This window comes from Staurois parvus, unplaced genomic scaffold (assembly GCF_062004578.1).
Source record: "Staurois parvus isolate SC_StPar_1 unplaced genomic scaffold, SC_StPar_1.0 ptg000315l, whole genome shotgun sequence".
Classification (NCBI taxonomy): domain Eukaryota; kingdom Metazoa; phylum Chordata; class Amphibia; order Anura; family Ranidae; genus Staurois; species Staurois parvus.
Window position 1 is genome coordinate 4,419,071 of NW_028318111.1, and position 22,903 is coordinate 4,441,973.

Sequence of the window (22,903 nt, forward strand, 5' to 3'; positions counted from 1 at the left end):
CCAGCTTTTTAAAAAGGTTGGTACTACATACTGTCAATATTTGATACACATAACTTCCTAATAATATCCCAGTTGTTTTATTATGTGAATTTGAATAAATATATATTTGTAGAAAAAAATTGCTTCGTCATTTATTCACTATGATGGTGAATATTGGGCACTTTTAAAATCCTTACATTTTAATCATGTTTGGTTCTATATATATATATCCCCATGATCAAGCTCCAAGGGGCGGAGTGAAACACATTGGGATTGTGACCTGGCAGGAGCCCAGGCTGAGACTGTCATTCATTTCAATACCAGCGGGTCTGCATAGATGTTCGGCTCCATGGGATTTGCCCTTTGCACTACAAACCATTGCCTGACATGGTCTGAATGCTGCCAGATGGTGAAATGCACATTTTGTGAGGGTGGGTGGTTGTTTAGTATGGGTCCGATCCACCTGCCAAGCCCTGCATTACAACCATAGTAGGAACAAGGCCTTAGGCAGCATGGTGGCTGATCAACTAGCACTATAGCCCTGTAGAACTGAGGGCCTCCTAGATGTTATTCCCACCAGGAAGCTGTGCGTATGGAGTTTCTACGTTCTTGTTTTAGCAATTTTCCACTGGTTCTAAATATCTCCAATAATTAAAAAATATGCTGGATTGGTTTTGGAGTAAACTGGCCCTAGACTCATTTTCCTGGACACTAGAAAAGCCTGGCACCCTTACATGTAACAAAACCTATTTGATAGTTGCAATAGGACAGCTATCCAAAAAGTCACCACCATGAGAGCAGGCCAGAGGATGGCCATAAACAGTTTGATATTTTCATTCTCTATGAGACATTTGCATGCACCTTGTGGTAACTGGCCCTGTAAGAGTTAATTGTCTTCCAATCAAAAGCTCTTCTGAAACATAAAGAGATCCCCCAACATGTCCTCCAAGATCCCCCCCAATTGCCTAACCTTAGAAAAACAAGGATTATAAACAACCATTATTATAGGAACCATGTAAAAAATGAATAAACCTCGTACCTCCATGAGCAAAGCAAACCTTAAGTTTGGGGAACTTTTCGAATATTCCACCCATAATCATACTGCAAATGGCGATGGTTGTTTCCGCTGGCATGCCTTAAAAACAGTAATGAAAATATATTTATCACTATAGAAATGGAAAATCCCCCAAGGGATTAGATGCAATAAAATAAATAAATAAATGTAGAAAGGCAATGTCAATCTTTATTACAAACATAGTAAAAAAAGAACAAAAAATAGGTCAATAAAATGACACCAAAAGGTAGAAAATTGTGACATAAAAGTACAACATATTCCAATGCATAGTCAGGGATACGCTTCTTGTCCAAGATATACCAAGGGAAATGACCAAGAACCATTCAGCTTGTTCAGTCAAGATATGATCACCAGGACAAGCCCCAAATTCCCCCCACAGTCCCAGGACTTGTCCTGATGGAGCGATCATTTGCAAATGGAAGAAATACAAAATAACCATCAATTGCCCTCAGTCTGAATTTCCATGGAAGATTTCACCTCATGGGGTGAGGATGATCATGAGAAAAGTGAGGGACCAGCCCAGAATTACATGGGTGGAGCTTGTGAATGATCTCACGGCAGTTGGGACCACAGTCACCAAACAAACCATTGCTAACACAATTGCCGCCATGGATTGAAATCCCGCAAGGTCCCCCTCATTGGGAGAAAGAGCTGTTTTCAGATGAGACCAAAATTAAGCTTTTTGGTATTAACTCGACTTGCCCTGTTTGGAGGAAGAAAAATGCTGACTATGACCCTAAGAACACCATCTGTACAGTGAAGCACGGAGGTGGAAACATTATACTTTGGGGCATTTTCTCTGCTAAAAGTACAGGCCGACTTTGCCACATTGAGGGGCCAATGGACAGGGCCATGTATTGTAAAGTCTTGGATGAGAACCTTCTCCCCTCAACCAGTACACTGAAGATGAGTCCTGGATGGATCTTCTAGCATGATAATGACCCAAAACATACCCCCAAGACAACAAAGGAGTGGCTCAAGAAGAAGCATATTCATGGAGTGGCCTAGCCAGTCTCCAGACATTAATCCTATAGAATATTTATGGGGAGAGCTGAAACTTCCAGTTGCCAAGTGACAGCCTAGAAACCTTAAGGATTTAGAGAAGATCTGTAAAGAAAAGTGGACCAAAATCCCTCACGAGATGTGTGCAATCCTGGGAACCAACTACAAAATTTTTACCTCTGTTTGCCAACAAGGGTTTCTCCACCAATTACTAAGTCACGTTTTGCTTGGGGTTCAAATACTTATTTTACTCACTGAACTGCAACCCACTTTATAACATTTGTATTATGTGTTTTTTTCTGGATTTTTGGTTAATATTCTGTCTCTGTCATTTAAAATACACCTATGATAAAAATGATAGACCCTTCATTTCTCTGTAAGTGGGCAAACTTACAAAATCTACAGGGGAATTTTATAATTATTTTCCCCACTGTAATTCACTTGACATTTGATAACACATTGTACCAAGAAATGTATAATACCATTACTAACCCACCAGCCAGGGAAGCCAGTACTTTTCCATCCTGCCACTGGTTGCCATGTCCCATGGGTGCACAAATATGGAGCAGTTTAAGTCTTCAGCTGCCTGAAAGAATGTTACAGACACTTGTTATTACATTGCCTGTAGCTGTGTGAGCACATTATGTGTGGTTGTTTCCCCCCAGTTTATCATATGAAGGAGATTACTAATATATTAGGTATAAAACAGTCAATGATAATTGACAAAGAGTCCAATTCTTGTAGCAACACTTCAAAAGCAGATAGGGAGATTGTTCTGTCCCATATTTTCTGTGTTGTATTGCATTGTATCATGTTATTCTTCAGTGGTATACTGACACCACCGAGGGCCCGGGGTCAGTAGGGGGCCCCATGAGATGTCCCTGGTACCTTTTTCATAGGCTTTTTTGAGTTTGGGCAAGGACACAGGGGCCCCATGATCCCCTATTGCCCGGGGGCCCCATGAGTTGTCAGTCCGCCCCTGCACACCATCCATTTAATGGATTGACAGTTTGGTTGAAAGCAAAAGCAACTGCGACAATTATCATTCACAGCATGCTTTGAATGCAACTGTTTTGGGAGACAATTAAAACAATGGGTTAGGGAGGGTTAGCACTCGGAGCCAATGAGGTCCTGCTACAGTGGACATGATAACAGGAGGTGTGAACAGAGGGATGACCTCATCAGTGTACTGTTGCTCCTTCATTGTCCAATCAAAAAGCTGTGGGGGGTGTTCTTGACTAAGTGAAGCTTTGCTTACTGCCAGAGGTACCTGGATCTCTAGATTGCCTGAAAAGGATGATAAATCCTCTGACAGACAAACCAGGCCCTGAATATATCCTTTGGAAAGGCTTTGGGTCATAGGTAACATTGAAAAACTGGTAGCCAACTGATGTTTTTGAACTTAAAGTGGTTGAAAACCCTTACATATACCCAGTGAAGTGACTGGTATCAGGTGATACACAGAGACGAAACAAATCCTCCTAAGTTGTACCTCTTTATCTGCATCTCTCTTCTCTACAGCTTTCTAAAGCACACAGATCAAAAGCTTTTTCTCAGCTCCAGCAGGCAGGGGGTGGGGATGTGACGAAACTGAATCTGCTTCTGATGTAAACTTTAAGTAGAACTAAAGGCAAAACTTTTTCTTTCATTTTGGATAGAGTAAAGGAGGATTGTAACCTCAACAGGATGTTTTTTTGACATCTGTGTCCTATTGAGGAGATGTCCCATAGTTAAAACAGGAAGTCTCTTCAAAGTGAAGAAATCTCTGGTTTTCACCAGGTTTACCAGAACTGTCCCCATTGGTAGATTTCCCCTCTATTACTGTGCTGAAGACCATCCAAAATTTTAGGGGTTTTTTTCTCTTTCACTTTTTATTATGATGGTGATGATAATGGACAAATAGAGGACAAATAGAGAGGGTGAATCTCCCTAGTGGGCACAGATAGCAATAAATACTCAACAGGTGTTCTAATCCCTCTTCACTCTATCCAAAACTGACAAATGTTTAGCCTTTAGTCATACTTTAAGGATGAAGTACTCATAAGTTCCTGCAGCTACAGAGGTCACTGGGGACTTGATTTAGAACTCATTAAAGTAGAACTACAGGCACAACTGTGATACACAGAGATGAAACAAATCCTCCTACATACAGTGGGGATCGAAAGTTTGGGCACCCCAGCTAAAAATTTGTATTAATGTGCATAAAGAAGCCAAGGAAAGATGGAAAAATCTCCAAAAGGCATCAAATTACAGATTAGACATTCTTATAATATGTCAACAAAAGTTAGATTTTATTTCCATCATTTACACTTTCAAAATAACAGAAAACAAAAAAATGGCGTCTGCAAAAGTTTGGGCACCCTGCAGAGTTAATATCTTGTACTGCCCCCTTTGGCAAGTATCACAGCTTTTAAACGCTTTTTGTAGCCAGCCAAGAGTCTTTCAATTCTTGTTTGAGGTATCTTTGCCCATTCTTCCATACAAAAGCCTTCCAGTTCTTTGAGATTTATGGGCTGTCTGTCACGCACTGCTCTTTTAAGGTCTATCCATAGATTTTCAATTATGTTGAGGTCAGGAGATTGTGAAGGCCATGGCAAAACCTTCAGTTTACGCCTCTTGATGTAATCTCCCGTGGATTTCGAGGTGTGTTTAGGATCATTATCCATTTGTAGAAGCCATCCTCTCTTTAACTTCAGCTTTTTCACAGATGCATCAAGTTACCATCCAAAATTTGCTGAAATTTTATTGAATCCATTTTTCCTTCTACTCGTGAGATGTTCCCTGTGCCACTGGCTGCAACACAACCCCAAAGCATGATTGATCCAACCCATGCTTAACAGTTGGACAGAGGTTCTTTTCATTAAATTCTGTGCCCCTTCTTCTCCAAACGTACCTTTGCTCATTCCGGCCAAAAAGTTCAATTTTAACCTCATCGGTCCACAGAACTTGTTTCCAAAATGCATCAGGCTTGTCTATATGTTCAAACGATGATTTTTGTGGTGAGGACGTAAGAGGTTTTCTTCTGATGACTCTTCCATGAAGACCATATTTGTACAAGTATCTCTTTATAGTGGAATAGTGTACCACAACTCCAGTGTCTGCCAGATCTTTCTGGAGGGATCGTGCAGTCAAACGTGGGTTTTGAATTGTTTTTCTCACAATCCTGCGAGCTGTTCTGTCTGATATTTTTCTTGGTCTTCCAGATCTTGCTTTAACTTCCACTGTTCCTGATGACTGCCATTTCTTAATTACATTCCGAACAGAGGATATTGACATCTGAAAACGCTTTGCTATCTTCTTATAGCCTTCTCCAGCTTTGTGAGCGTCAACTATTTTCAGTTTCAGTTTTCTAGACAACTGCTTAGAAGAACCCATGGTGCTGATTGTTGGGGCAAGGTCAGATGAGTCTGGGCATTTAAAACTTTTGAGATTGACATCACCTGGTCTTCCCAGACGATGATAGAGAACAATCCATGACACTGGCAGGTCTCAGCTTGGCAAAGGGGGCAGTGCATGCTATAAATTCTGCAGGGTGCCCAAACTTTTGCAGACGCCATTTTTTTGTTTTCTGTTATTTTGAAAGTGTAAATGATGGAAATAAAATCTAACTTTTGTTGACATATTATAAGAATCTGTAATTTGATGTCTTTTGGAGATTTTTCCATCTTTCCTTGGCTTCTTTATGCACATTAACCTCCTTAGCGGTTTTCCCGAGTGTAGCTCGGGGTAGAATTTCTATACCAAGAACGGTAACCCCGAGCTACACTCGGGCTTACCATGCAGCGTTCTCTGGGGGTCCCTGCAGCACTTACCTTGTCCTTCGCTCCCACGATGTGTCCCCTGCAGCGTCCCCGTCCATCTCCTCCGGCGGATGCCGGCATCTGACTTCCGTGTTCCGGTCCCCGTGACGTCGGAACGTTCGGGCGGCGGAACCGGCGGGAAATTTGAAATTTTTAAAAAATGACATTTTTGCTGTCATTGCTTTTTCACTGCATTTCACATACATTTTGTCCCTACTGCTTTGTCCTGTGCCCTGCCTGCATTTTGACTGTTCTTTCTGCCTGGAAACTTAGAAAAGTCCATGGCGGCCAAAAAGCGTCCCTTTACATCAAAAGCGGTTTTAGAACAGCGATAGTAAATCAGAACCACTTGCAGAATTGAGTGATAATGATTTGTGGGGAAATTCGTCATCAGACACTGAAAACGATTTTGCGACTTTGCTCAGCGATGTGCGAATTTGCCTCTGTATTTCAAATTTCAGTGTTTTTGGTTTGATTATATTATTGAATTAAATTGATTATTATTATATTATTATTTTTTATGATTATTAATTAAATTATAATTTATGATTTTGTGTTTCAAGTTTTATCATATCCGGAATGTTTAATAGACTCTTGTTCGGACAGATTTCAGTGAGTTATTCCTAAAAATTACAGCCTACAATTAAAAACTACATATTTCCATGCAAAAAAATGGTACCGCTTTCAGCACAAAATTCCTGACATGATCATACCGCCAAGGAGGTTAATACAAATTTTTAGCTGGGGTGCCCAAACTTTCGATCCCCACTGTAAGTTGTAACTATTTATCTGCAATATTCTCTTCTGTACATCTGTTCAAAATGCTGAAATTATAAAGCTTGCAGAGCTGTCAAAAGGGGGGGGGGGGAGGGGGGCGAGAACTGAAATTACACTCACTGAGAGATCACTGAGGAGAGATCTGAGAGCTGATTGGAGGGAAGAGACACACACCCCTTTCACACAGCTCACAGGAACAGAGCTGAGGCTGTCACTCTACTGGAGGCCACTCCTCTGTCACCATTTTTCTCTGGGTGTCAAGAAAACTTGTCAGAAGTGATTCATGCTGATAGCAGAGGAACAAATCAACAGACAGAAATGACACTTAGTGCTCTTAATTGAGACAAATACACACTATAGAGGGATAGGCTTTGTTCATATTCCATGTCCAAGGTTTACAACCATTTTAAAAGATATGGCAGTGATACAAAATTTGATGTGATGGGATCAGTGAAAGGCGATACCTCAAGCTTTTTAACACCCAATGTGCAGAGATCAGTAAAATGGAGCCTGTATTTGTGGACTGGAAGATCAAAAAGTCTTGCCAGAACTATGGCCCAGTGGCGTCCCGAGGCAGGTGTGGGGGATGTGGCCCGCACCGGGTGACACCGACCACACGGGGTGACACTGGACCCACTCCATGAAAAGGTAAGTTGTAAAACAAGCCGACGATCCCTGCAGGATGGATCCAATCCATCCTGCGGGGATCGTCGGCTTTCTTTACAACTTACCTTTTCTTGGAGCGGGTCTGGTGCAGGGGCGGACAGACAACTCATGGGGCCCCCAGGCAAAAGGGGATCACGGGGCCCCTGTGTCCTTGCCCAAATTCAAAAAAGCCTATCAAAAAGGTACCAGGGGCATCTAATGGGGCCCCCTGCTGACCCCGGGCCATCAGGCAGTGCCTGAGTTTCCAAATGGTCAGTCCGCCCCTGGTCCGGTATCACACCAAATAGGTTGCATGCCAACAATCGTATCCGCGGATTGGGGAGCACAATGGATCGGACTCCAATCCATTATGCTCAATCCACAGATCCGAACCATCCTGCGATGATCGTCGGCATGCAAGCTATACGGGGTGACACCGGACCCGCTCCAAGAAAAGATAATTTGTAAAGTAAGCCGACAATCCCCGCAGGATGGATCGGATCTGTGGATTGAGCATAATGGATCGAAGTCTGATCCATTATGGTCAATCCGCAGATCTGATCCATTCTACGGGGATCATTGGAGGGGGTGTCACCAAGTGTTATCGCACCGCGTGACACCAACCCTAGGGATGCCTCTGCTATGGGCTACAGTTGAAGTCCTTGTAAAGGTGACACGTGTACATAAGTGGTGCTTGTCCAAAAAAAGCCACGATGGGTATGATTCCGGGCTGTACGTACCGCATAAATTGGATACAGTTCAGGTGAATTCAGGTCCCACTGATTAACATGGGATCCAATCTGTACCCCAGGGAACCCCAGTTCTTTTACACAGCGATGCATCTCCTGTACTGCCAGCTCAGGACTCTGCATAGGGAGTGTACCCAGACCCACAAATCTCTTTGGATACTTCTGAACCACAGCCGCCAAGTCATCATTGAGGAACCGAGACAGATCCAGGGTGTCCTGGGGCTTGGCCTGTGTCGAGAGAACTCACAATGTTAGAAGGTAAGGTTGCAATACCGCATGATACAAGTATTTTTCCTTTCTTAGTCCTTTGATGCTCATCTTTAAAACATGTATATCTAGCCAAATCTTTTTTTCTCTTACTTTCTGTCCTAGTGACAATGATTGCCATAGAGAGGAAATGAGGGAAAATTTGCAGCCATGAAAAAGACAGAAATAAAAAAGGAAAAAATAAAGAAGAAATAAATAACTATATAAAAATAAATAAATAAATATAATAATAATAATAAAAAATAAAAAAATTATATATATATATAATATTATTCTGTCAATCTTGCGTTTGAAAATTTATCCCACTTCCTGTCTGGGGAATCTGTTGTCTGCTGATCAGGAAGTGAGAAGAAACCTCTATATCTGAGCACCAAATAGAAGTTAAAGAAGCATTAAATCCAAACATTTATTACATTACAGCTTACCATTTATTAGAGGTGATGGCTGCATTGGTTTTCTTTCATTGAGCATTCCTTTTTTTTTTTTTTATTTCTGGTGATCCGGCCAGTAAGTCTGTTGTTTTTTCAACAGAACAAGCTGTCCTGTAGATGTAGCAGTTAGAGATTTGAGACAAACCATGGAACAGGGTGTTTACAATGATCAGCTTATATGTAGTTATGTATGTAAAACCTTTATCCCAAATAGAACAAAAAAGTTTGCTGTAACTGCTTAAAAAGTGTGAGCTGGAGTTTGGCTTCAATTTGTTAGTGTATCTAAATCTGCTAGTACATCTAACATTACCCTCCCCCCAGACTAACAATGCTGCTGACCAAAGGTTCCCCCTCTGCTGCTTCATCCCGAGATGGGGGCACTCTGATACAGGTAATGTGTTACTGGCCAGATCACCAGGTGAAAAGAGAGGGAAAAAAAACCTAAGAAAAGAAAACTAATACAGCCACCACATCTAATGATTGGTAAGCTGCAATATATGACATGTTTGGTTTGGGGTATATTCCCACTTTAAAAAGCATTAGCTGGATTTCATTTTTTTTTTGTTAGTTAAGTTCACCTCAGTTTGCTAGTCCATCCAACATGACCCTCTACAGAGCATGCTCCTGTCCAAGTGTGGCTACATGACCTTCCTCCAAAGATAACGCAGCCACCCTAAGACAAGAGGTGTATCACTGGCCGGATCTCGAGTTGAAAATAAGGGGAAAACCCCCCAAAAACAGAAAACTAAAGCAGCCACCAAATCTAAGGAGTGGTAAGATATATTTTTTTAATATAGCACTCCCTTCTCCCCAGACTGAAAATGCTGCTGTCCAAACTGTGTCTCCTGTGCTCCTTCATCCAGCGTGGGGGCGCTCTAATACAGGAGGTGTGTTACTAGCCAAAAAATAAAGAAAACTAATGCAGTGACCACATCTAACACCAAACTATCTATGGCTTTTTACCATCTGTACTGAAATCTGTCATGATACCAATAGCCAGGGTTTCAGCAGAATAAATACCTTCCTCTCTAGCCACTCCAAACCCTACCTTGTGGATTGTGATCTGGGTTTGGGAACTGTAAGAAGGACATTATATGTATTATGGATCAACTCATAGAAAGTGAATGCCATGACCTTCTAAGGCTACGTTCACACTAGCCTTGTTAGCAAGCGGCAGACAGGCGTTTGGGAAGCGTTTTTACCGTTTTCCAAACACCTCGGAAAATTCTGCACATTGCAGTACATGGTACTGTTCACACGGGAGCGTTGGCATCGCAGCAAAACGGACGCCTCTGGTCGGGTCAGGAGGAGTTGAAGCCTCCTATTCAAATCTATGGTGCTGCTCCGCAACGCGGTTGCGAGGAGTTTGCGGAGCGGTAACACCATTCAAACTTCATTATAGGCGTTTGTGGGGCGTTTTTAACGCTTGGCAAACGCCATAGCAACCCCTGCTAAACCGCGCATGCAGTGTTTTTGCAGCGTTTGCGGCACGTTGAAAACGCATCGCAAACGCTGGACCAATGCTTGTCCATTGCTATAGGGGCATTTGGCAAGAGTTGGAAAAAAAGTCAAGTGTGAACGAGCCCTAATACATATGCAGCTATGTTTGCTGCTTGAACTGGACACATTGATTTTTTGAACTGTAGTGTTACTTTTTTTTATACTTTCTGGTGAGCGATGACAACATTTAGATGAACACTTTGCACACACTTTAATCCATCTTCTCTAACTATCTTCTTGTAATATGAACATTTTATGTACATTAGGAGAAAGGAAGCTCAGAAATCCATAGCATGTTCTGAAACATAAAACTTCCTAAAACTAAGATGAATATAAACATCAGCATGGTCCTATATCCCATAGAGGCTTCTGAGCTTCTAAGAAAATCCTGACTTTGGGCATGATCCCTGCATCCCAAAATGCAATGCCAGCACCTATTAGAGGTGCCACAATGGATACTTCAGAAGTCTGTACTGACGAATAGTGATGGGCCAAATGAGCCCCTGTTCAGTTTGCGGTCAAACATTCGAACCTAACGAAAGTTTGACAGCAAACTTCGAACAGAGAGGACAATTCACTAAGCAATATCTTACCGCGTCTGAGTATGTGGTAGGATACCGCACAGCTACCAAAATGTGGCATGAGTTATATTATTAAGTCATGCGGTATTGTAGTAGTGAAGACATTCTTTGATGTTTCAGCTGTCAGCGGGATTCCTCACGGACAGTTCAATGTAAAAAGAATTGCCAGCATTACCCGACGATTAATTATTCTTTTTTTAAACACGTGGGGTCCCCCCCATCCATAACAAGCCCTTCGAGTCTGGTATTGATTTTGAGGGGAACCCCCATGCCAAAACTTAAAAAAATGGGGTGGGGGTCCCCCCCAAAATCCATTCCAGACCCATGCTCAGAAAAGGGGGGGGAACAAGCGAGAGTCCATACCAGAAAACGTGCCCTCAACATGGGAAGGTGCTTTGGGGCAGGGGGGGCACCCCACAAAGCACCTTGTCCCCATGTTGATGGGGACAAGGGTCCCTTCCCCACAACCATGGCGGGTGGTTGTGGGGGTCTGCGGGAATGGGGGTTATCGGAATCTGGAAGTCCCCTTTAACAAGGGGACCCCCAGATCCTGGCCCCGCTCTGGGGCAGGGGGGCTCCCCCCCAAAGCACCTTGTCCCCATGTTGATGGGGACTAGGGTCCCTTCCCCACAACCGTGGCTGGCGGCTGTGGGGGTCTGCGGGCAGGGGGTTATCGGAATCTGGAAGCCCCATTTAACAAGGGGACCCCCAGATCCCACCCCCCCAGAAAAAAAAAATGTAATGTAAAAATGACAGTAGACAGTCTTTGACAAGTCCTTTATTAAAAACAAAAATAAAAAAATGTCCCCCAAAGTCGATGCAACGTCAATCACAATGCCCGCCGAGCCAAAAAAAGAAAAAAAAAAACACTCCGCTCTCAACGCTGGCTTTCGCCGTCTGACAGCTGCACCGGGATGACAGTTCTTAAATAGTGTGATGATGTCACAAGGGGTCAGGGTCACCCCTCCCACTTGTGATATCATCATGTGCTGTGACTGGCCAAAGCATCGCACCTGACCTGTGGTCAAGTGCATTGCTTTGGCCAATCACAATGCACTGTCAAGGCGCTGTGCATTGTGGGGCGCGGCAGGCGAATAGCCTGCCAAATGCCTTTGCCGTTCGTGTGTTCGCCGATGGAACGGCTGATGTTCGAGTAGAACTTATGTTGGACTTAAACACTACTGACAAGGTAATACTGAATTCTAATTACAAAATATATTACTGCACTCTTTATAGATTGCAATCTATCACAAAAGTTGCACTTTAATATATTAAAATATAATTATACATACCCAATAACTGAACATTACCGGCACTGTGGAGAGAGCCTGCACTGTTACTCCTGCATGAGAAAAAGTATTTGTCTTACTTTATATGTAATTAGCCATCACTGATATAATTTCTCATTCCCAATGATAGGAATGTTGTATTCACTGAAATATCTTTTTCTTGGAATCCATTGAGGGACACAGGGAAGCTTTACCTTTGGGTTACACTGCCACCTGCAGGAGGACTAGACATTGGCAAACAAAAGAGCTGTAAGCCAGTTAAGTATAACCCCTCCTGCAGCGGCAGACTGACAACTCATGGGGCCCCTGGGCAATAGGGGATCACGGGGCCCCTGTGTCCTCACCCACGCTCAAACTCCACCCAAAAAAGCCTATGAAAGGTACCAGGGGCATTTTATGGGTCCCCCCACTGACCCCGGGCCCTCGGGCTGTTACCAGCATTCTTCAGTTTTGAAACAAAACAGTTAGAGAATACATTAAATAAACACAAAGGTAAGGGACCTGTGTCCCTCAATGGACTTCAAGTAAAGGATTTTATCATTGGTACAAAAATCCTATTTCATCTTCCATTCATTGAGGGACACAAAAGTCTTTAAAGTGGTTCTAAAGGATGATGTGTTTTTTCCTTCATTTATTCTATGCATGAAGGTAAAATAACCTTCAGGGTGCAGCTCCTCCAATATTTACCAGAGCCCATTCCCAATTCAACGATGTGCATGAGAGCAGAAACACTCCAAGGGACTCTCTCTCTTGATTGGCTCCCACTTAATCACGGCCAGTGAGGAGGGAGCTGGTGGCGGGACTGAACCATGCTCTTAGTGTTCCACAGACACACATAGGCGGCTTGGGAGCGAGCACACACAAGTGCCATCAGAGCAAGCAGATTGCTCTAGGGGCACTCGGCAAGGGGGAGGGGCTAGAAGCATTGTCAGGAGACCGCAGAAGAAGAGGATCAGGGCTGCTCTGTGCAAAACCATTGCACAGAGCAGGTAACTATACTGTGTTTATTAGAAGAAAAAAACCAAGGCTTTAGAACCACTTTAAACATCACAATGTCCAAAAGGAATCCAACTGAGGGGTGAGCAACACAGCAAACAACTGCAAACTGCCCCCCCCCCCCCGAAAAAAAAAAACAGCACAAAATCTGGGGACTGCTTGTAGTTCAAAGAGTTACCAGAAGGAACTTACAGCTGAAGATGGCATCAGGTGATGTCGAAATGTCCACCTGACAGAGCTTGCTTACAGAATGTATGGACACAAGACCAGGTAGTAGCTTTTGCAAATCTGGGGAACAGATGCTTGATACCAAAAAGTCTGAGAAGCACTCACAGATCTGGTACAGCATGCCTTCATAGGAAAGGGTGGAACCTAATGGTTTGCCTGTGCCACCTAAAGATTGTGGAACCAAAAGTTGAGGCAGCATTTTGGGGTCTATCCAGGATGACAAAAAGGAATCAGTCTTCCTGAAAGAAGCAGTGACTGAAAGATAACCACATCCGGTACAATGGAGGGAAATTTTCTTTTGGTGAACAGGAACCAGAGGAACTGGAAAACAATGTCCTGGCTGAGGCCTAAGGCAAAAATACCTTAGGTAAAAAAGGAAGTTCTGGAACTTATCACCACCTTGTCCTTATGCAAAACCAGAAAGGGTTCCTTGCAGGATAAGGTCCTCAGTTCAGACACTCACTTTGCAGGAGCGATGGCTTTAAGGAACACTACCTTATGGGTGAAAGTAGAGAGAGGAATGTCTTCAACGGGTTCAAATGTCAATTTATAATATGCAGATTTACATGGAGGAGCTTCGTGGGAAGCTCCTTGTACAAAGGTCTTAATCAAGGTCAATGGTCTCTAAAACAGAATAGAAAGAGTAGAAACCTGCATAGTGCAGAGAGCCAAACACAGGTCCAGACCCTGATGCAAGGAGGAGAGGATTCGTTCAAGGGTTAACTGCTGAGGTAGAAGTCCTAAGACTCAAATTAGTTGAAGTCTGCCTTCCAGGTCTGATGGTAGACCTTACAAGAAGTAGACTTTCCATTTTTTAGCATCATAGGAATCAGAGATTCTGAGATGCTCACCTCCGTATTCCTTGATGGAGATCTGCTAATTTGTGTGCTGATACAGGGAGGTTGGAGGTGTAAATCCAAGGAGGGAGCAAGGAATGAAACTCCAGTTCGTAGCTGAGGGATACACCATCCTGCACCAAAGAGATGCAAGCTTTCCAAGCATCTGTAAAGTTTACAAATGTCCCCCCAGTCTGGAATGTGAGGAAGCACCTTCATGCAAAGGAATACTTCTTTAAGGATTTGGACAGGGTAGGGAGCCAAGCTTGGGGGGAATCTCAATGTAGAGGTTGAGAGACTGAAGAAACAAAAGGGGTTACCTAACAGTGAAAGGGGGAGAAGACTTTGCAGTCATAAGAGTTTTAGATAAGTGTTCTACCCATATGCACTATTATAGGACAATACGAGAAATGAGACATGAGGCTTCCAGCAGATCAACACAACAAAATTTAGCATTGGAGTGATCAGTCAGTGGTTACATCTCTTTTAAGGAATTTTGACCAGTCAGACAGAGTTTGATTTTGTGTGATTTGGGCCAGAAAGTCTTGCATGACCCTATAAAAAAAAACTCTAGCTGCACCCAACAAAGACAATGAGGACTTAGAGGATGGAATAGACTCTAAGAGGTAAGAATAGCATGACTCTAGGCTGCAGAAGTCTACATCAGTAGGTGTTCTAAGCTGGGGGCACCCAGTACAGTGGGACTGTTCCATTTGTAGAAACAAACATGTTGCAACAGCATGGCAGTAAGACAACATAAAGGGTTAGGGTAAGAGGCAAGGGCTCATGTACTCATGAAACCTGAACAGCCGGTAGAAGATAAGGGTCAGAACAGACTGAAGATTGAAGTTCCACTTGGCTCTTTGCAAAACGGGAGTTATAGCATGGAAGAAGATGAAGATGCTTCCTCAACGCTGTATGGTAGGACAGAGCGCATAGAGAGAATGTGCCCAGCAACCTAAGTAAATGAGTTATCTCCTGATGTTTGACCCAACTGACATGCCTAATATTTAGAGACAGGGCAAATGTTGAGGCAATCCCAGGGGCTCTGGATCTGGAAAGGGCTCCGGAGCTAACTTTCACCATAATGGAGTCTGGAAAGCACCCATTGTAGAGCCCAGTGCCCGAAGGTCACTTCTACGATATCCCTGCAACATCCAGTCCAGCTGAGCCATGCCAAGGATGACCATGCAATAAAGCTCCGGCAGGAGATGTAGAAAAGAGTCTTGATTTAAGAAAAAAATCAAAGAAGGAAAACATGCTAGTAAATAAATCAGACTTTCACACTGCAGAGCTGAGGAAAAAAAACATGCATTCTCCTAAGACACTAGCAAAATGCTGAAGCATGCTGGCAATAGGAAGAGGTATCCTGGGCTGGCCTACAATACAATCTGATTGTACAATCTCCTTTAGATCCACTATCAACTATGCAATGTAAGTGCCTGTCTGACATAATACAAATTAAATAAATTGTTTTGGTGACTCTTCATATTGCATAGTTATGGTAGATCTAAGTGAGATTGTACAGAGATTGTATAATCAGGTTGTACAGTGCATGGCCAACTTAAGATGTCAGCTATAAATTAGCATAGGTAAGAGTCTATGCCAGGGGTCTCCAAACTTTCTAAACAAAGGGCTAGTTTACTGTACTTCAGATTGCAGGGGGGCCAGACTGTGGGAGTAGAAAAGGTCCCGATGTCAGTGGGGAAAAAACAATGCCCCATCTTTGATGTCAGTGGGATGAATTGTGCTCCATCCGTGGGGTCAGTGGGAGGAATTGTGCCCCATCAGTGGGGTCATTGGGCCCCATTGTTGGTGTCATTGGGAGAAATTGTGCCCCATCCTTGGTGGCAGTGAGAGGAATTGTGCCCCATCAGTAGGGTCATTGGGCCCCATTGTTGGTGTCAGTAGGAGGAATTGTGCCCCATCATTGGTTTCAGTGGAAGGAAATGTGCCCCATCATTTGTGTAATTGGACCCCATTGTATCATTGGGAGGAACTGTGCCCCATCCTTGGTGTCAGTGGGGGGAATTATGCCCCATTGTTGTTATCATTTGATGAAATAGTGCCCCAAGGGCCAGATAAAAGCAAGCAAAGGGCCGCATCTGGCCCTCGGGCCACAGTTTGGAGACCACTGGTCTATGCCATGCGGTCTATGCCATACCCTGCTGTGCTGTACTGAACTGTGTAAGCATGTATTATGTACTTTACTTTTACATTAGTTTAAACATTGATAAAAACAACATTTTCTAAGATTCTATCTGTAAAAAACGGTTTCAAAATAGAAGGGAGAGAGGCAGGATGACCCTGGGCTAACATCTTGGTATGTCGTCATCTCAAACAAGCAAATAAATACAACAGAAAAAGAACAAGGGACTTTCTAGGATGGCACCCTAGGCCAAAATTTCAACACATAAAAATAAATGTCCTTGTCTGCCACCCTAGAAAGTCCCTATTTTTTTTCTGCTGAAACGGTGTATATAAAATCCTTATTTTACAAATACATATTTAAAGTGATTGTAAAGCATTGCATTTTATTATTTAAAAAAACAAACATGTTATACTTACATGCTCTGTGTAATGATTTGCTCAGAGCAGCTCCAATCCTCCTCTTCTGGGGTCCCCCGCCGGCACAGTCCGCTCACTCTCCCAGAGGCTTGCTATGGAGGTACTCACGTGTGCTCACTGTCCATTAACACACAGAGCGCAGCTCGCCCCTGCCGAGCTCTCACCCTTCATTGACTGTGATATACAGCAGCAAGAGCCAATGGCTCTTGCTGCTGCCTCTCTGTCCAGTGAGGAGAGAGAGAGCTGAGAGAGACAATGCACAGCACTGGATCGAGAACGGGCTCAGGTAAGTATGAACAGCACACTGAAGCTTTTTTACCTTAATGCAGAGAATGTTTTCATGTAAAAATTCTTTAGGCTTTAGAACCACTTTAAAGCCTGATGACACCTTTTTCAAATAAATTGAAAAACCATGGCCAGAGTGTATGAAAATTAAAAAAAAAGCAACCCCCATGGTAAGACTCACCTGCTTTCCAAAGCTATCCTACCAAGACTCCCCATTCTGCGATCCAACACCATCCTCTTCTGGGTTGAATGATGCCCAGTGTCATACATTCAACTTCCTGTGGGCTAGGCCCAGACTGTCATGGACACACCCGCTGTCATGGACATACCCCATGTCACCACACTGTTCTGGGCTCATGGACAGCGCAGTGCTCATACATCATTACATCTGTATACAGTATCTGCAGTGTGAGATCATCTAAGGCAGATCCCTCCCACTCCTGCCTCTGATTGCTATTATAACAATAATTAGTATGATTTCCTGAACACTGTAATGATAGATGGTGATTTCACAAATGTGCTGCCTCCTGGTTCTTCTTCCGTGCTCTGCTGCCATTTCTCCACCTCTCCTACTGCCTCTCTGTCATCCCCTCTATCATTACTACCTGCACAAGTGGATCTATGCTTCCTCCTATCTTCACTCTCTTGAACAGCTAAGCTTACCAAAGAATTTGCATCTGACACTTCCTGGTGTGTCAGATGCTCCCCAGCTGGATGCTGTACTACTGCTATATCCTGTAGATTCCACTGGTAGTGCACAGCATACTTGCATTATCATAGCAAAATAACCTCGGAATTTGCTGTGTTCTGCCAATCACGTCTGTATTTTTCATCAGCTCTTGGTTTTTGTTGCTGCCATCCTCCCTGACAATTCTTCCACACCCAGCATATGCCTTATTCGCTTGTTGGGTGGTCATTGATGCTGCAATTTCTGTGCCTGTGAAATGGAGCTGCATTATTCCGACACTCAGCTACACATTTCAGCCTCTTATATGGGCTGAGAGGGTAGAGTGTGAAGACAATGTAAAGAAAGAAAAATAATTTGTAGGAGAAGGGGAAAGAGCTAGCCTTTTTTTAGTCTGTTGTACAAATAACCCGTTTACTATCAAAATATATATATATTTTTAAATTGCAGCTTGATGAACCAAGGCCATTACATTGTAGAAGGTACAAATACTTATACTTCACCTACCTGACTGATCCATCTCTTTTAATCTCACTTCAGGATTCCAGCAGTTGGACTGAACCACCCGGAAAACATTTCCGTCCTTCATCATTCTCGCCTCGCCCTAATAGGTCAAAAGAGAAAAGAAAATAATGACATTTTTTTTAAAAGATCATGATGATGCTGCAGGAACCCAAACCAACCAATCATATTCCTGTGTATTGATATTAGGTTACTAAAAGATGAATTCTGATGAATTAATTGTCATTTATTTATGCCATTTTTTTCTACCTGTTTGGAGCACGGTGTTTGTTAATAGAGATATCTAGTATATGGGGTGAGTTGATTTTTAATACATGCAACATTGATTGTATTACTTATCTACTGTTGTTTCATAGCTAGTTTTAATATATATATATATATATGTGCTGTGCTGTGTATATACATACAGTGCCGTGAAAGATTATTTGTCCCCTTCCTGATGTTTTTTTTTGCAAATTTGTCACACTTAAATGATTCAGATCATCAAGTACATTTTCACACTCATCAGTGCCCAGCAGTGTCACCCAGCAGTGTCACCTAGCAGTGCCCAGCAGTGTCACCCAGTAGTGCCACCAGTCAGTGCCTCCAGTCAGTGCCATCTGTTAGTGCTGCCCTTCAGTTCCGCCCATCAGTACTGCCTATCAGTACCCATCAGTGCTGCATATCAGTGCATCATTAGTGCCTCCTCATCAATGCCCACCAGTGCTGCCTCATCAGTGCCCGTCAGTACTACCTATCAGTATCGCCTCATCAATGCCCACCAGTGCTGCCTCATCAGTGCCCATCAGTACTACCTATCAGTATCGCCTCATCAGTGCCCATCAGTACTGCCTATCAGTGCCCAACAGTGCTGCATATCAGTGCAGCCTCATCAATGCACATCAGTGAAGGAGGAAAATTACCTCTTTGCAAAATGTTATAATAGAAACAAAGAAAACCTTTTCTTTCAAATTTTTTGCTCTTTTTTTTGTTTATAGTGCAAAAAATAAAAATTCAAGTGGCAAATAAATACCATCAAAAGAAAGCTCTATTTGTGTGAAAAAAAATAAATTTGGGGTACAGTGTAGCATGACAGCGAAATTGTCATTGAAAGTGCAACAGCGCTGAAAAGTGAAAATTGGCCTGGGCAGGAAGGGGGTAAAAGTGCCCGGTTGGCAAGGGGTTAAAATTATGATTTCATTTATTAAGAAAAAAAGCTGCCTGGCTCTATATGTAAAAATAATTGCCCCCTTACAGGTGCACTTCCAATCCCTGTCCAATTCATGCCGCCTCAACTTCTGCAACATCTCCAGAATACGCCCCTTTTTAACCAATGACACAACAAAGCTCCTAATTCACTCCCTGGTTATCTCTCGCCTTGACTACTGCAACTCCCTCCTCATTGGCTTACATTGGCTATCCCCCCTCCAGTCCATCATGAATACTGCTGCCAGACTCATCCACCTTACCGTCCGTTCAGTGTCTGCTACCCCTCTCTGCCGATCCCTCCACTGGCTTCCACTCGCCCAGTGAATAAAATTAAAAATACTGACAACTTACAAAGCCATCCACAACTCTTCCCCGAGCTACATCACCAACCTGGTCTCAAAATATCAACCAAACCGCTCTCTTTGATCCTCCCAAGACCTTCTGCCCTCTAGTTCCTGTGTCACCTCCTGCCATACCTGCATCCAGGACTTCTCCCAAGCTTCTCCCATCCTATGGAACTCCCTACCTCAATCTGTCCGACTATCTCCCAATCTATCCACCTTTAGATAATCCCTGAAAACCTCTCTCTTTAAAGAAGCCTATCCTGCTTTTACCTAGTAAACTGCCATTTATTTTCTATGTCAGCTCATCTCCCCACAGGTATTATCTTTTGTATCACTCAACCCATCCTCCTAGACCGGGTGTCGGCAACCCGCGGCTCCAGAGCTGCATGCGGCTCTTTTTCACCTTTGCTGCGGCTCCGGAGCACACTGCCCACCAGGTGACAGGCAAAAGGGTTGCCGTAGCTCAGTGGTCGGCAAGCCGCAACTCTTTACACATTTTAATGCGGCTCTTCTGTGTGCCGGGCGCCCGCTCCCCTCCCTCCTCTCGGGCGGCCGCCCCAAAAGTCAGGACTCTGCAGCTAGCCCAGCAATGGGCAAAGTACGGCCCGGCGGACCTTTTAATCCGGCCCGCGGAGCGTGGCAAACATTGGCTGTCAGGATGTAGGCGGGGCAGCGTGACTAACTCCTCTCCTCTGACAGTCCGCCCTGAAGACCGGAACGGCGCGGGAACACGGCGAGAGGAACGCGCGGAGCAAAGGTAAGTGAATTGACACAATATGGGGAATGAATTACTATAGGGGGGATGAATTACTATATGGGGGATGAATTACTATGGGGTATGAATTACTATATGGGGGATGAATTACTATATGGGGGATGAATTACTATGGGGGATGAATTACTATATGGGGGATTAATTACTATGGGGGATGAATTACTATATGGGGGATGAATTACTATGGGGGATGAATTACTATATGGGGGATGAATTACTATGGGGGATGAATTACTATAGGGGGGATGAATTACTATAGGGGGGATGAATTACTATAGGGGGGATGAATTACTATGGGGGATGAATTACTATATGGGGGATGAATTACTATGGGGGATGAATTACTATAGGGGGGATGAATTACTATAGGGGGGATGAATTACTATAGGGGGGATGAATTACTATGGGGGATGAATTACTATGGGGGATGAATTACTATATGGGGGATGTATTTTCAGTTTTAAAAATGTGGCTCTCAAAATAAATTTCAATCGTGGTTTTGGCGAGATTTGGCTCAGTTGAAAAAAAAGGTTGCCCACCACTGACCTAAGGCTATGATTGTGATTATGACGATACACTGTGGCCCTGATTAACCCTTTGCTTACTGGGCCCTTAAACCCCCTTCATGACCAGAGCGCTTTTTGCAATATATGCAGTGTCGGATTTGTTTTAAATGTTGCAATGGTTTTGCGGCTCCCAGTCTTTTTTTCCCTCTCGGAAACGGGTCCAAGTGGCTCTTTATGTCTTAAAGGTTGCAGACCCCTGCACTAGACTGTAAGATCTAATGAGCAGGGCCCTCTATTTCCTCTTGTACCAAGTTGTATTGTAACTGTAATGTCTTCCTTCATTCTGTAAAGTGCTGTGCAAACTGTTGGCGCTATATAAATTCTGTATAATAATAATAATAAACCTAATAACTGTTTGCGCCACTCTTGGCAGCAATAACTGCAATCAAGTGTTTGCGATAATTGGCAATGTGGAGGAATTTTGGCCCACTCTTCTTTGCAGAATTGTTTTATTTCAACCACAATGGAGGGTTTTCCAGCCTGAACAGCCATGTCCCAGTATCTCAATCGGATTTAAGTCGAGACTTTAACTAGGCCACTCCAAGACCTTAATTTAGTTTTTTGAGCATTCAGAGGTAGACTTGCTGGCGTGTTTTGGATCATTGTCCTGCTGCATAACCCAAATGTGCTTTGGGATTTTTTGGTAGAGTGCAGAATTTTATGGTTCCATAAATTATGGCAAGTTGTCCAGGTCCAGAAACTGCAAAACAGCCCCAGACCATCACAGCCCCAGACCATTCTAGCCATGGACTCAGCCCTGGGGTAAATTCCAGCTCCCTGCCCTTTGGAGGTACTATCCTGCATCCAGGGGAGTCAGGGGGTGCTACACTCTATTTGTGGATATTGGCTCTCACCATGGTTTGCTGGAGTCCCAAAACCTTAGAAATGGCTTTGTAACCCTTTCCAGACTAATACATGTAAATTACTTCTTGTGTTCTTGAATTTCTTTAGATTGTGGCAAGATGTGTTGCTTTTTAAGATCTTTTAGCGTGCTTCACTTTGTCAAACATCTTCTAGTTAAGTGATTTCTTGATTCAACAGGTCTGGCAGCAATAAGGCCTGGGTGTGGCTTGTGAAATTTAACTCAGCTTTCCAAAAAAAAAAAATGTGGTTAAAGAAAATTAATTTTTGATTTAGCATAGGGGGGCAATTACTTTTTCCACATAGGGCCAGACAGGTTTGGACAGCTTTTTTTCCTTAATAAATTAAATAATAATTTAATAACTGCATTTTATATTTACTCGGGTTATCTTTGTGTAATATTAAAATTTGTTTGATGATCTGGATCATTTAAGTGTAACAAATATCCCAAGAAATAAAAAAAACAGCACTTTATGTAAGTTATGCAATTATGATTTCTAAGGTATATGTACACTTTTTCATTGGTTGCTCCCTCTTTTTAAAGTTCACAACTCACAGAAAATAGCTTTTTTTCAGCTGGAAGCTTGTAATATAATTACTCTTTATGGAGTTCCTTTTTACATATAAAATATATGTATATTTTTACACGCTACTTTAGAATTCATAACATCATTTTCAGTTCTGTCAGCATTATTGCATGAAATCTGTTGTTTACAAGCTAAATTTTGAAATTATACTTGCAAGGGGAGTGTTTGAACTATAACCTGTTGGGCAGGATGGGTAGAGAGCTTAGCATAATGCATTGCCATTGTAGTATTCTTTTTGCAAGTAGTTTAAAGAGTTATTAAACCCAGGACCCTGCATTCACTATATCCGGTCTCCCCGGACCCTGCATTCACTATATCCGGTCTCGCAGGACCCTGCATTCACTATATCTGGTCTCCCCGGACCCTG

At 43.0% G+C, this 22,903-nt stretch overlaps 1 protein-coding gene across 2 annotated transcripts in view; it reads right to left on the reverse strand.

The window, feature by feature from the left end:
* Nucleotides 1–22,903, reverse strand: part of ACMSD (aminocarboxymuconate semialdehyde decarboxylase) — a 71,704-nt gene that overhangs the window by 16,764 nt on the left and 32,037 nt on the right. For both annotated transcript variants that reach the window (XM_089683604.1, XM_089683605.1), the window contains 5 exons: nt 18,201–18,297; nt 12,099–12,148; nt 8,019–8,255; nt 2,549–2,642; nt 1,019–1,114 (listed from right to left, as the gene is read on the reverse strand). In XM_089683604.1, the coding sequence (XP_089539730.1) occupies nt 1,019–1,114; nt 2,549–2,642; nt 8,019–8,255; nt 12,099–12,148; nt 18,201–18,297 (574 nt within the window). The remainder of the gene's footprint in view (nt 1–1,018; nt 1,115–2,548; nt 2,643–8,018; nt 8,256–12,098; nt 12,149–18,200; nt 18,298–22,903) is intronic.